This window comes from Corythoichthys intestinalis, chromosome 6 (genome assembly GCF_030265065.1).
Source record: "Corythoichthys intestinalis isolate RoL2023-P3 chromosome 6, ASM3026506v1, whole genome shotgun sequence".
NCBI lineage: Eukaryota > Metazoa > Chordata > Actinopteri > Syngnathiformes > Syngnathidae > Corythoichthys > Corythoichthys intestinalis.
Window position 1 is genome coordinate 11,318,966 of NC_080400.1, and position 16,035 is coordinate 11,335,000.

A 16,035-nucleotide genomic window follows, 5' to 3' on the forward strand; every position below is an offset into this window, starting at 1 on the left:
TTGGAAGAATGAATTCAAAAGTTTATCGGGATATTTTGCAGGAAAACCTGAGGCCCTCTGTCAAACAGTTGAAGCTAAACAGAGGATGGATGCTGCAACAAGACAATGATCCAAAACACAGAAGTAAATCAACTTCAGAATGGTTTCAAAAGAACAAAATACATGTTCTAGAGTGGCCAAGTCAAAGTTCAGACTTAAACCCCATAGAGATGCTGTGGCATGACCGAAAGACTGCGATTCATGCCAGACATCCCAGGAATCTGACTGAACTACAGCAGTTTTGTAGAGAAGAATGGGCCAAGATAAGTCCTGATCGATGTGCCAGACTGATCTGGAGCTACAGGAAGCGTTTGGTTGACGTTATTGATGCCAAAGGGTGGGTCACAAAATATGAAATGTGATGATTCACTTACTTATTTTACCCCCTTCTGTCATTGTTTGCATACAATCCTCATTAAAATTTGAAAACCTATAAATGTTTGGGTGGTTTTAGTTAAAGCAGACGCTGTTTTTTCATCTGTGTGATTTTGACAACAATCAGATCACATTTGATGATTTTTATGCAGAAATGTGAGAAATTCCAAAAGGTTCTTTTCACAGCACTGTATATTTTTTACTAAATGGTTTATAAAAACATCAAATGTAAAACTGTAATTATGATAACTTTTTAACATGTTACTGTCCTGCTCAATTATTTTTAAACAAAAATAAAGTTAAAAAAAAGAAAATATTGCCTTTTTTAAATGCTTCATGAACACTAGCCACGTTTACATGCTGACTTTTATTCATACCGATTCAAATCATTCCGAATGGAAATTTCACATCAGCTGTTTACATGTCACTTCATCTATTCCGATCCAGCGTTTACATGTGACTGCCTTTATTCCGAAAGGACGTTTGACAACTGCCGTCTGACATGCGCAGATTAATCAAAACAAAGCGTCACGTTGCAAAACATGGAGATCGATCGTCAGATCAGCTGCTGTTTTAACTTTTCGAGTGGAAACAAAACTTCAGAATGATACGCCGTTCATTTAAAAAGTTGTGTGGGTGCGCTGTGCGTGTGCTTGGAAGCCATGTTGCAAGTGACGTTACTTACGTCACCGAGTGACGTCAACACGTCAGTACGGAGCATGCGCAGAAAGAACGCAACCAGACACCATTCCGCTTCCCTGTTTACATGATATAATTTTACTTCTAATCGGTTTGGGGAAAGGAATATTCCACCCCTGTGAATCGGAATGAAATTCCATTCGGTTTGGGCCTGTTCATTCCGAATGAGGTGTTTATATGGAACACATTTATTCGGTTTGAACAAATATTCCGATTGTAATTGGAATATTTGGCTCCATGTAAACGTGGCAATAGATTGATATACTTTACCCATTATGACAATATTCGTAATGGGTTTAAATTTCCAAGCGCCTGTTAGCTTAATGCTAATACATGATGAAACACCTTTGTCTAAGCACAGTTAAAAAAAAAATCTCAACATCAAAACCAAGTTTAAAAAAAACAAAAAAACTGGAAAATGGGGATGGGACTACGTTTAGAGAAAAACAATCATTTTTGGGGGGCCAGATCGCCCAGCCCCAGTATGACCACTATCATATTATTTATTATATTTTTCACATTGCAATATAACAGTATGATATCAGTCTTTTCAGCTAGAACACGGGTGTCAAACATATCACATACGGGCCAGATCCGGCCCACCACATAACTTTATGTGGGCCGCAAAAGTAAATCATGTGTGGGACTTCGTGTATGTATTTTAAAGGGCAACTGAAGACCTTTCCAGATTTTGGTGTAATTTTACGATTATAAACTTTGGACGAGTTCGTCAAAACAACCATGACATTATAAACACGTATTTGCAAGGATAATTTGCGTTTTTTTAGTTTTTTTGCTCTCCGTTAATGGTCCCTTCGCAAACCCGGAAGTGTGACGTAGATTCCCCGACGCAACAGAGAAGACTATCCACAGCTAGCATAGCAGCAACAACGATGTCAGTGATATTTCCACCAAAGGTAACCATTCAGGATCGCTCTTTCGTGACGCTACCGATGGCAAAGGGTCCCAGGAAAGATGAACTACAGTACAATTAATCCCTACATGTTTGAACCTGAGGCGTCAGATGACGGCGATTTACTTGACACAGCAGATGTCGTCATGTCGCCAATTGACAGCTCGACACTTCACGAACGGGAGAGTGAGTGGTAAGCCTAAATCCAGCATTGTGATTTTTTTTATTTGAGAGAATGCGATTACATGGTATTATATTTTTCCATGCTCTCCACATAGCTAAAACTGGATATTAGGTAATGGGACAGCTCCTACCGATCTAAATATGGTAAAGCTAGCCCAAACGTGGCTAACTGAATGATATGTTATTGATTTTTCAAAATAAATGACAAAATGATTTTATTTTCCAGGTGTTGCCGTAAACCTTCAAGGAATTACCCTTCCAAGAGTATGCCTGTGTCGTCAGGAGATCCCAGATGTGAGAGCCGAACTTGAGGCTGAAGCACTGACAGGGGCATGAATTAAATTAAAAAAATAAAACCATAAATTGTAAACAACATTGACATATTTTGTTGACTGTTTAATGTATTCTATTGGTATATAATATATTGTAATTACATTACATTCTGAAACAATGTTCAATAGGCCACAATAATAAGTGATACCAGATTTATGTTGAATCGGCATCAGCTTTCGCTGTCAGATTGTGACACAGCTAAGTTGTTATACAAAGCAAACAATGGCACACATCAAAGAACATACATTTAGTAAGCAACACAAAGTTAGGATAGCAACGGACTAGCGCAACACAAAAATGATAATGGCAGTGGAAAATATGTATTTACTCTTTTCTGTAGCATTAAGTGTTCTCTATACCAAGATAAATCATTATTATTAAAATCTGAAGGTGACTAGATTTTTCTTTTAAAAATGTGTACTGTATATATGACTAGTTTATGATTTCATTTCATCAAAATTTGCTACATTTATTTCTCCTGTCATCGTCATCTGATGTCGCAGACGGAAGAAATTCAGCATCTGGCAGGCCTCATAGGATCTCTTCAGTCGTCATCGCTGGACACCGCATCACTTGGGTCATCATATGACTCGACGCACTCTCTTGATTTTGGGAAACTGGGTGGCGACTGACTTGCAACGCTTTTTTTCATCGTGTTGAGGGTTTCCGCCGCTTAATTTTTTATGTTTGGCTTCCTGGAGAAGAAAAAAAAAATCACAGCAGCATGAAAATATTGGATGAATCCTAATTTAATAATAATTTCTTGGTGATCAAATAATAATGCCTCAGTCAAAGCAGCATCTATCTGATGCTATTGTTCCCTCCTCAAATAGGCAGACCTTGATTTGATGCTGTAGTACAATAGTTATTGTTTTATTGAGATGTATTTGATAGGTTAGGGCCTGGCAGGTGGATTGTTTGGATTTACATAATACCTATTGATATAGTAATAAGATCACATAAGTAGACCTGTCAGCAAACCTATCTACTTATGACAGGGCAACAGCAACAACAACAAAAATGTCACGCTTCAACAAACAGGCAGTAGGAGTCCCCCTCGTTTATCAACAGAAGTGCATCAAATTTTAGAATCATAAAAGCCATTAAGGGTCTCTACTTACGTCTTTGTAAAACCAAGGTTGCATTGTTGTAGGTTTTCAAAGCTGTCGTCGCTGAAATGATGAAAACAATGAGCCGATTGGGGACCTGTATGCATGCTCACAAAAACGGTCCAAACCTTTGCAGGAGAAGTTTTTTTGGACCACTCAGAGTCTCGAGTCTTCCTGTGAGCAATTTATCGCTACACATCAAGATGGCATGACGAATCTCGCGAGTAAAACCCAGAAAATGTTTGCAATATATGGCGAGGATAGTGTGGTGCTATATTTCAATGTTCAGAGTGGTGGCGAGGCTCCCTGGAAGTTACGTCATCAGGTAGCGGTCGGCAGGGCGGCGTGTCCCTCGTTGCTATGGTGTTGCTATAGCCATAACTCAAAAACTACGCGGTCAATTATTTTTTTTTTTTTTTCATGTGACTTTTTGAGACAGCGAATGATGCAATTAATACAATTCAACTGAGTAAAACACTCAAGAGCGAAATCCGAAAAGCTCTTCAGTTGCCCTTTAAATACAATTTGAGTATTTACTGTTTTTCCCCTTTAAAAAAATATATCAAATAAATAATTTTTAGAAATGAAAATAAATTTTAAAAAAATTTACTTCATTTTTAAATGGAAAACTGAAATTTATTTATTTTTAAAAAATAAATCTTGGACTAATACATAAATAATATGATGAGCAACAAAATCTCATATGTGACTTATTTCCTCAATTGAAAAATTAGAGAGTAAATATTGACAACAAAAAACTTATTTTTTTATTGTAAATAAAAAATATTAACAATTTTTGAAAATTAAGATTAAAGAAGAATATTAAAAAAAAATTTTTTTTCCCATTTCTCCAATCTGACTGGTGGGGGCTGTCAGCTCTCCCAGTCAAATTTGATTGGCCGTCTATCGCCATCAATAGCAGCGGACGAGATAAGAGTCTGGAAAAAGAGGATATGGACACTTTCATGTCTCTAAACCAGGGGTCCCCAAACTACGGCCAGCGGGCTGGATACTGCCCGCCTCCACATTTGGTCCGGCCCCCTGAACAATACCAGAGAACATTTGGAATTTTTTCTTTTTTTTCTCAATAGTGTTATTTATTTCCTGGCCCTTTTCTTTGAAGAACTCAGAGAACGTTATTTGGTTATTATCTATTTAAATAATAGTGTTATTATATAATATAATATTATATTATATTATATTATATTATTATTTTCATTTACTTTTGTTCCGTGAAGAATCCAGAAAGGGTTATTTGATTGTGGCTTTCTGAAAAACAAAAATTTTTTACATTTAGGCACTCCTGCAATCGTCACACCTTTTCTGTTACAAACTGACCCCGGCCCCTCATCAGAGAAGGGAAAAGTTATGTGGCCCTCACAGGAAAAAGTTTGGAGACCCCTGCTCTAAACGATTAATTGACTATGGAAATAGTTGTCGATTCATTTATCCATACAGCCGTGATCGTATCCCAGTTGTTTGTTGAGCACGAAGGTGACCGACCTGAATTTTGGGGTTCTTGGGTTCCTTGGTGTAGGACAGTTCATAGATCTGGTCCTCGGTGTGGTAGAGATCTAAAGAAAGCTGAAGCATCAAAAACATCATTGGTGACGGGATTCCTCTTAGAGCTCTGACCCTTGTCGGAGTCTCCTACCGTCAAAAGATGCAAGAGATCTTTGTTAGCCTCGAACGGCGGCGTGAGAGAGTGCAGCACCAGGAGCTCGTTGATGTTGCTGTGGAGTTGCTGCATTTTGCTGAGGTTGATCTTGTCCCCGTCCACAAAGTCGGGCAGCAGCTCGTTGAGAACGATCAGGTCCTTAAGGTGCACGCCGAGGATGGGCACCTTAAAGCCAGAGCATTCTCTGTACAGGCGGCGGTAGTTGCTGTAGTTGCTGTGAGACGACAGCAACTCGGTCATCTCGCTCAAAGCCTGACAGCGGGCGGGACAGGAGGGGATCGTTTAGTTTTCTTCGTCTACCTGAATCTTATTTCATGTAGCAGTGCAATTTACACGGTTCGTTCGAGTGCTTGAAATCAGTGTTGTTTTTGGCAGCCCTTTTAATTTTCGTCTTAGTCTTTTGGACGAAAATACCTAGTCAGGTTTTAATCATTTCAAAATGTGTCCGTCTCAGTCTAGTATTTTTAGTTGATGAAATCTCATACAAATTTTGTCTATTGTCAGCGATTAATAGAAATGTTTTAATCTGTAAAATACTAAAGTTTTAGTCCAAAAATAAATGAATAAAGTACATTACTTTCAGTTAATTAAACCCACCTGGATGCCATGAACCCTATTTGTAAAAAAAAAAAAAAAAAAAAAAAAAAAAAATTAAGATGACGCTTGTCACGCTAAATGCTAATTGCTAACGTGAATGCTATACTAACGCGACGAGTTGCATTTGGTGCAACCATAGACTTCGCTATCAGCTGGCGAGACAGCTCCTACAGACTCGGCTTCTTGTAGGGGGAGGGGCCAGGCAGGGGCGCCGTATAGGGATGAAAAGTGATACTGATTCTAAGGGCCCATGCCCTGATGGGGGGCCCCCACAAAGAAAATTAGAACATTAAGTAATCATTTGCAAATTTAAATATTAATCATTATAATTTTAATAGGAATAAAACAAAGGGTTTCTTTTTCTTGTTTTGTTTTTGGCAAAAAGTAAACACCCAGAGAGCATATGTATTGCCAGCCACCGCCCACTAACCCCCGTTTTTTCATCAAATGGTTTGGTCCGCCCTTCCTTCGATCAGACTAGGAGCAGCGGTGCGCATTTACACCAGTCAATGACTCTGGGTGTGCGGAGCGAGGTACTGCAGAAATGTTTTCAAAACAAAAATCGGGTTTACAAAAGAGGAAACAAAAGAAAGCAAAACAGGAGATGGGTAGAAAAGGCCAACAGGATGTGACAAAGTACTTCACAAAGGAAAGTTGGTGTCTTGTGTCAGTGTAGTGCTTAAAATTAACCTGTTATCTTCGCTCCAAAGCGAGGTCCAGGCTCACTTCGTAAGAAATACGGGATTTTCCCGGCCTCAATGAGCGACATTCACCGATTCAAAAACATGAATTCCAAATAATGACGGCCTTTTTTTGGTATCCTACAGATGTTTAAAGTTGGCGTGGAAATGTTTTTTTTTTTAATCGACTTAAATCCAGTTTGTCAAGAATTTATTGAATTTAGTTTGTCATCAATTGAATTTAGTTTGTTAACAAGGGACCTCGCTTCGGAGCTGTAGCCTATAATGGCGATGGCTAGTTTCCAGATGAGGCTAAGCCTACTCCATAATGAAATACTGTAATTGTTTGCTAGCTAGTGTTTGCTCCACTTTTAGCTTACATTTAATCAGTACAGCAGGTAAACCCTTAGAAATCTCTTCATACTAAAACTGTTGTTTACTTTATGCTGTAACGTATACTGTAGTATGGTTAAGTTAAAAGATTTATTCTAAGCCATACATCAAGGTATTTCCTTTGAGAATATTTCTAATAAAAATGTATTTAGATTATAAAAGATGGCGTTCAGTACATTTCTTATAGATGATATCAGTCTATTCATTATTGCTCTATACACTGTATGTTTACATAAATATATTTTCATCTTGAATTAATGCAAAAAAATGCACAAATTAGTGTGTAAAGATTCACCAGAATGCAGGGAATTACATAGTTGATACTCTAAATGTGTGTGTGTGTCCCGGCACTGGTGGTGAGGCCCAAAGTGATATCTTTTCATGGGGCCCAAAATCCCTGGCAGCGCCCCTGGGGCCAGGCAGCGTCTTTTGTAGGTTTTCACTGCGATAAACTGAAACAGACGCTGCGTTCTCACACTGGCTTTAGGTGGAAAAAGGGCGAAGGTTTTAGTGCATACATGCAGGCAGGAATGTCTCAAAAGTGATTTGGTCGAGGATTTAAGGTAAATATTAAAATTTTAGCACTATGCATGCCCTTTGAAAGGTTGTGAATACAATGAAATGAATGGGAAAACAATTGTGTAACTTTAGCTTGAAATATTTACGTAAAATGAACGATAACACCTCGGTTTTTTTTTTTCTTTTAACCAAGAGTCTAAAATGTTTAACGTTCATATCTATAGAAATTTAAGGTTTTTCATATTTATTTACAAGAATTTTCAACTTAAAAAGCTCTTTGTTTTGTGATGGCCGCCATGTTGGATTTTGTATCCATACACAATAGCGTAACTTTATATTAAAATAATCAGGTAATTTTCGGCCAACTGCTAGTTTTTGGGGCAAAAAATGGTGTTTTCTTTCATGTAACATTTCAATCTAAAAATGACGAGGGCCAGATAGCCGGCAAGACGTGCTGAGGCAATAGTGACATCAGAAGTCAACCTAAATAAGTTGTGATTGTATATAGAAAAATGCTATTAAGTTTTTGATGTGAAAATTGAGTGATTTATTAGTTGTTGAAAATCTTTAAAAATTGCACTCAATCAAAAAAATTTAGGTCGCTATTTCGGGCAAAAATTTATATGATATGTTAAATATTGCTATTGATCCTGAAAATATAGGTGATTATTTCTGCATTTGGGGATTTTTGTGCATCTCGTGTAGAATCTTAGAATTTTATTGCCAAGTTTTGTTATATAAAAAATAGTTCATCAGGATTTTATTAGGGAACAACTTGCAATTTTTTGATGCTGCTGTTTTGGTTTTAGGTCGCTAGCTGGAGCGGCCCCGTTTCCCGTTAACCGATAGTGACGTGTACTTAGCACAGACCTACAGTGGGGCAAATAAGTATTTAGTCAACCACTAATTGTGCAAGTTCTCCCACTTGAAAATATTAGAGAGGCCTGTAATTGCCAACATGGGTAAACCTCAACCATGAGAGACAGAATGTGGAAAAAAAAAACTGAAAATCACATTGTTTGATTTTTAAAGAATTTATTTGAAAATCATGGTGGAAAATAAGTATTTGGTCAATACCAAAAGTTCATCTCAATACTTTGTGATGTACCCTTTGTTGGCAATAACGGAGGCCAAACGTTTTCTGTAACTCTTCACAAGCTTTTCACACACAGTTGCTGGTATTTTGGCCCATTCCTCCATGCAGATCTCCTCTAAAGCAGTGATGTTTTGGGGCTGTCGTTGGGCAACAGGGACTTTCAACTCCTGCCACAGATTTTCTATGGGGTTGAGATCTGGAGACTGGCTAGGCCACTCCAGGACCTTGAAATGCTTCTTACGAAGCCACTCCTTTGTTGCCCTGGCTGTGTGTTTGTAATCATTGTCATGCTGAAAGACCCAGCCTCGTCTCATCTTCAATGCCCTTGCTGACTGAAGGAGATTTTCACTCAATATCTCTTGATACATGGCCCCATTCATTATTTCCTTTACACAGATCAGTCGTCCTGGTCCCTTTGCAGAAAAACAGCCCCAAAGCATGATGTTTCCATCCCCATGCTTCACAGTGGGTATGGTGTTATTCGAATGCAATTCAGTAGTCTTTCTCCTCCAAACACGAGAACCTGTGTTTCTACCAAAAAGTTCTGTTTTGGTTTCATCTGACCATAACACATTCTCCCAGTCCTCTTCTGGATCATCCAAATGCTCTCTAGTGAACCACAGACAGGCCTGGACGTGTACTGTCTTCAGCAGGGGGACATGTCTGGCAGTGCAGGATTTGAGTCTGTGGTGGCGCATTGTGTTACTGATAGTAGCCTTTGTTACTGTGGTCCCAGCTCTCTGTAGGTCATTCACTAGGTCCCCCTGTGTGGTTCTGGGATTTTTGCTCACCGTTGTTGTTATCATTTTGATGCCACGAGGTGAGATCTTGCATGGAGCCCCAGATCGAGGGAGATTATCAGTGGTCTTGTATGTCTTCCATTTTCTAATAATTGCTCCCACAGTAGATTTCTTTACACCAAGCGTTTTACCTATTGCAGATTCAGTCTTCCCAGCCTGGTGCAGGTCTACAATTTTGTCTCTGGTGTCTTTCGACAGCTCTTTGGTCTCGGCCATAGTGGAGTTTGGAGTGTGACTGACTGATGTTGTGGACAGGTGTCTTTTATACCGATAATGAGTTAAAACAGGTGCCATTAATACAGGTAGCGAGTGGAGCCTCGTTACACCTCGTTTGAAGAAGTTATACCTCTTTGACAGCCGGAAATCTTGCTTGTTTGTAGGTGACCACAAACATATTTTCTACTCTAATTTGGAAATGAATTCTTTAAAAATCAAACAATGTGACTTTTTTTTCCCACATTCTCCCTCTCATGGTTGAGGTTTACCCATGTTGACAATTACAGGCCTCTCTAATCTTTTCAAGTAGGAGAACTTGCACAATTGGTGGTTGACTAAATACATATTTGCCCCTTTGTATGGCTGCCATTAGCCCGCCCCCACCCAATCAGGTTTCAATCAAGGGATTGGATGTCTAGCGTCGTCAATGGCACTGAAACGTGAATGAATGACGTCAATAGCAGGCTTTGAGAGGCTCAAAAATGATAATTTTTAGCTTGAAATATTTCTAAAGAATTAACAGTTTGAGTACCTTGGTGACATCAGGAGGCAGCAGGTTGTACGTGTCTTTGAGGCGGGAGATGGCGCTGTGACAGAGACCTCCAGTGACGGCCATCAGCGTGTTGAAGTTCTGCAAAGCTCGCAGTTTCTGCAATTTAATTTTACAAAAAAAGATGACCTTTTTGGAGTGGAAGGAACTAGGGGTGTGACAATATATCGAAATGGTGATATATCGTGATTCGTGATACTTTGTATCCCAAAAGGTTATCGATATACTCCTACCAAGTAGGGCTGCAGCTATCGAGTATTTTAGTAATCGAGTAATCGACTGAAAATTCTAACGATTAATCGAGGAATCGGATAAAACGTATATTTTTAGGTGAAGAGCAATTACAAATATACATGAGAAAACAAGACATTTCATCTAATATTGAACCATTATCAGTCAATCCATGTCTTTATTTTTGATGTAAATTGTTGAAAACAGCCAACAATTGCATCTCAGATGTAACTAGAATAAAATTAAAAAAATAATTCACTGCTTTCACTCAAAAGACTTTTAGATCTTATTTTTTAAAAATGATATATTTCTTACCTAAAAATGCCATTACGCTTGATAACACACATCACTTAAAAGTTGGGATTTTTTTGTGTTTCAATTGAATTTCTATTTGTGTCAAGCTATTTTTAAGTTCTAGTGAAGTTTTAAATTAGTCCAAACTCTCAGTCCTGGTAGGATTTTGAGTTTTTGCAGTGTTCAAAATAAATGTATTGTAACATATCAGGTTATAATATGGCGGGGATATTTGCATGCGTTCCTGAATGCACCACGTGACATGCGGGGGGGGGGGGGGGGGGGGGGGGGGGAGCACATTAGGGACCAGTGCTATTTGGTGTTTTATCCAGCAATGACTACTGAGCTAAAATTGATTGTTAGCATTATTAAGTTTTTATTTTACACCCTCATCACTCCACAGCGCTGTTATGTTAAAGCCTCTATGTAAGACATATTAGCCACGCATCGACAGTGGTCATAATTAATAGAAACCTAGCCCTCCGCAGGGCTAATGTTACGTGAGTGACAGTAACGTTAATTTTATTTATTAGGGCTTAGCGCTCTACTCCTTTATTAAGATGGCGGCTGTTTACTAACGCCGCTGACTCTGTCATTTCGCATCTCGTTCAACATACATGTGATCTCTATTAGACGCATCAGACGCTACCTGCTACCACCGTAGCATCATGTGGGCTAGTTTTTAGCAACGTCGGCGTCGTTTGTAGCGGCTGTCGGCTGCAGTAAGTTTAAAAAAAAATTTTTTTTTTATTATTGCTTCTTCCTCTACGCACGTGACGTCAGCGCGTTGTCCCGCATTAAAAGTAGTCCGGGCAAAACTTAATGATTAGAGCTGTCAAAATTAAACGATTCCTCGAGGTGAATAAAATTACTCGGATCAGTTTTTAAACTCGAGTTGCTTGAGCATTCGTTTCAGTTCTACTGCCAAGAATCAATTTATCGTTGGGGCGCTTACAGCTTGACCACCATTGGCGCCCAATTCGTCTGAAGTGTGAGGGATCTCAGCTCAAATGGATTGGACGTCTATTCGTGATAAACACATTCCAATTCACAGCAGGAGGATGAAAATAGCTTGTTTTTCTATTTATTAGTTGTTTTGTTGGATGATTTCCTGTCCAATGTATCGATAATTGTTGTATTGCTGTATCGTGAGATCATCGTTATCGTGGGCTTTTTATCGTATATCATATCATATGGTGAGTTACCAAGAGGTTTCCCCCCCCCTACTGGGAACGTTCGTTCATTTGAAACCAGAGCAATCAGTCATTCTGTCTGATTTTCAGGGCATTTACAGGTCACTTGCTGTTCATTTTAGGGCATTTACAGGTCATTTCCTGTTGAGTTCGAGTCACTGCCTATTCATTTGAGTGATTCCCAGGTCATTTCTTGTTCTGTAACTCAAAATAAACAGGAAGTGACCCATAAAATACCCCAAAATCAACAGACGGTAACTGAAAATCATCAGGTAAATGACCTTTAATGGCCCAAAATTACCTCATTGCCTGGCATTGGCTGCCACTGACGGCCATAGACGTTCAATCCGTTTGAAGTGGGAGGGTGGCAGCGAATGAACGAATGTTCATTCGCTGCCACCCTCCCAGTTCAAATGGATTGGATGTCTACTAGTGATAAACACATTCCAATTCACAGCAGAAGCTTGTTTTTCTGTTTATTAGTTGTTTGTAGAATATCCTAGAATGATCTCCTGACCAATGTATCGATAATCGTTCTATCTCCATATCGTCAGATCATCGTTATCATAAGCTTTGTGTCGCGTATCGTATCGTGAGGTACCAAGAGGTTCCCACTCCTAGAAGGAACAAACGTTGTGGCTCGGCGTCCCACCTGAGCCACGTGGATGAACTTGGTGAAAACCTGTGCCCTCTGCTGAGCCGTGTGCCTGTTGAGGATCATAAGCTGGACCCACTGGGACACGCCGTTGCACATCATCACCGAGCGCTCCAGCGCCGGGTTGTCCCGCACCGATCCTCGCACCACGTAGCTGCGGTAGTCCAGAAACTGACCGATGAGAAAGCAAAACAAAAGAAAAATCAGATTTTTACTCTCAAGACCAAAATACAAATTCCCGTCTTTCAAAATGAAGTACCGGATATTTGCCACTTGGTTTGATCATATGTATCACTCATTCCAGTGGTGTACTGTATACCAGGGATATCACCCATCCGATCATGTGGTTGGAAAACAGGCCTGATAGCGTCATTTTCAGATAATCGGAATCAGGTGTAAACGTTTTTGAATGTATTTATTTGGTTGACTGATATATCGGTCAACCTTCATCCTAGGGCTGTTCGATTTTGCCTAACAAGAAAATCCTGATTATTTTCTCTCCAACCCAATTTTCCAATATCGATGATGATTTCTTGACAACAGAGAAATAACGGCAAAGTACACCCTCGGTCAAGATACTCGCATGTTTTTTAGTTTTTAAGAGGAGGTATAAACAAATTTTACTTAATAATTATGTTGCTGACTCAAGCCAACTGTTGGTCATAATAAGAACTGTACAAAAGGAAAATATTGTCTGGGTGGCAACTCAAACTTGTATACAAAACCGAGTGTACCCAAAACAAAGGAGGGTAACAAAACAAAAAAACAAAGGTGACTCAAATCCAATGCAAACAGAACTCATCCAGACATCACAAGGACAGATAATCTTTTGGCTGTAAATGCACAGACAATTGACTTCAAATAGTAGAATTGTGACTAGGGCTGCAGCTATCGAATATTTTAGTAATTGAGTAATCGACTGAAAATTCTATCGATTAATCGAGTAATCGGATAAAACAAATATATTTTTAGGTGAAGAGCAAATATAAATATACATGAGAAAAGACATTTCATCTAATCTTGAACCATTTTCATTTAATGTCTTTATTTTCGATGTGTATTGTTGAAAACAGCCAACAATTGCATCTCAGATGTAACTAGAATAAAGACTAATTCACTGCTTTCACTCAAAAAACCTTTAGATCTTATTAAAAAAAAATATATATATATATATATATATACATACCTAAAAATGCCGTTACGCTTGGTAACACACATCACTTAAAAGTTAGGATTTTTTCCCACGTGTTTGAATTGAATTTCTGTTTGTGTTAAGCCATTTTTAAGTTCTAGTTAAGTTTTAAGTTAGTCTAAACTGTAAGTCCTGATAGGATTTTGAGTTTTTGCTGTGTTCAAAATAAATGTATGATACAGGCTGTATTGGAGCACATTAGGGACCAGTGCTACTTGGTGTTTTATCCAGCAATGACTACTGAGCTAAAATTGATAGTTAGGATTATTGTGTTTTTATTTTACACCCTCATCACTCCACAACGCTATGTTATGTTAAAGCCTGTATGTAAGACACGTTAGCCACGCATCGACAGTGGTCATAATTAATAGAAACCTCGCCCTCCGCAGGGCTAACGTTACGTGAGGTAGTGAATAACGTTAATCTTATTTATTAGCGCTTAGCGCTCTTTATTAGCGCTTAGCGCTCTACTGCTTTAAGATGGCGGCTGTTTACTAACGCTGCCCAGACGCGGCCGAGTCTGTCATTATGCATCAAGTTCAACATACATGGGATCTCTATGAGACTCATCAGACGCTACCTGCTATCAAACTATCATCGTGCGAGCTAGTATTTAGCAACGTCGGCGTCGTTTGTAGCGGATGTCGGCTGATGTAAGTTTTTTATTTTTATTTATTTTTTGCTTCTTCCTCTACTCACGTGACATCAGCGTGTTGTCCCGCATTAAAAGTAGTCCAAGAAAAGCGTGATGTTTAGAGCTGTCAAAATAAACGAATACTCGAGGTGAATAAAATTACTCGGATCAGTTTTTAAACTCGAGTTACTCGAGTATTTGTTTCAGCTCTAATTGTGACATTCTTTAACGACATGGAACTGGTCAATTGGCCACTAAGTGCCCTGGCCAAGATCTTCTCTACAATGCGGTCAGAACCTGGACAACGCGCCTGCCCAGAAAACACCTTAAAGTCTGGATATGTGGAGGATAGCTGGGGTAAATGGTGTCTGACAACACTTGAAGTGGAACGACATCGAGGATGTTTTCTTTTTGTTGCGCTGCTGGCTGCTATTCTTCTGCAGGGGCTTGGAGCACACTTGATTCGTTGGAACATTATCAAAGTGTTGAGAAGCCAAAAGCTATCGGTGGAATTAAGCCTGTCGCAATATGCAATAATTCCATTTATCGCACGATAAATAAAAACGAAGGACGTAATTTTTCCGCTGCGATTTATCGCCTTGCGTGCGCGCACCTGCGGCAGACGTGTTGTTAAAAGTTCGGATTCCTTGTTACCAACTACGTAAAATGCATCTTCGTTCCAGGTCCGGCAAAAAATAGCGCCGGAGCCAATCCGTTCCCATTATATCCTATTTTTCAACCTATACCGGCCGCATCAGTGCGCGGATTGACTGTGGACCGTCTCTGGCGGGCCGGAGCCCGCTGAATGGGTTAGGCGATTTTCTATTTTTGCTGGAGACGCATCCGTCAAAATGGGCAGATCCAGGACTGGAGTCAACAGCCCAGTGTCTTATTAACGGTTTAAACACCAGCGAACATGGACGAAGAACATTTCATCATGGAGGTGGAAAGTCACAAAGTGATTTATGATGCAGCAGATCATTATATCACTGTCGCGTGCGCTTCCGGATATTTACAACGAAGTCCGCCAAAACATTGTTACCGACTTGGCTGCTACGAACAACCTCGATTTGACAACGGACAGCTGAATTGACATGATGAACATTGAGTGGCAAATTAAGAGCGCTGTGCCTCAAACTCGTTCTGTTTATGAAAGTCGATTGCCATATGCTAGTCTTGTGCAGTAATGAGCAGACGTGACTTCTGTGGCGGTAGCTAACTTTTTTTAATGCGTGCACATACTAGATATCATGAAATAGAAAACTAGATGTGCTACGTCCCATGCCATTGGCTACGTGAGCCCAGAGTGCTTATGGGATACGTAGTCCATATACTACATCGATGAATTATAAACCGTCATGACTGAATGGAAGTTAAGCAGGCCAAATCAATCCATACCAGTGACTAAAGATAATGCTGCAAATACTGTATTGTTAATTCAGTACATGACACAGATGGATTCGGACCACAAATAGGATGTCTTGCTCATGTAGTAAACCTAGCTGCTAAGAGAGCTGCAGCAATCAACAGTGTGCCCCACCTTACTTTACAAACAGTAAAGATTGTTCTCAGCACTTTTATACAAAATTTCTTCAGATCAGTAAGAAGTAAGCACATACATTTTATGCACTAAAATGCTTGTTTATATGATGGCAA

The 16,035-nt window shown here is 39.4% G+C and overlaps 1 protein-coding gene across 2 annotated transcripts in view; it reads right to left on the reverse strand.

Moving 5' to 3' along the window:
• The window catches only part of LOC130917527 (RAS guanyl-releasing protein 1-like), an 88,505-nt gene that overhangs the window by 11,544 nt on the left and 60,926 nt on the right, over nt 1-16,035 (reverse strand). For both annotated transcript variants that reach the window (XM_057839025.1, XM_057839024.1), the window contains exons 7-10: nt 12,551-12,724; nt 10,163-10,279; nt 5,306-5,581; nt 5,155-5,235 (exon numbers count right to left, since the gene is read on the reverse strand). In XM_057839025.1, coding sequence (XP_057695008.1) covers nt 5,155-5,235; nt 5,306-5,581; nt 10,163-10,279; nt 12,551-12,724 — 648 coding nt within the window. The remainder of the gene's footprint in view (nt 1-5,154; nt 5,236-5,305; nt 5,582-10,162; nt 10,280-12,550; nt 12,725-16,035) is intronic.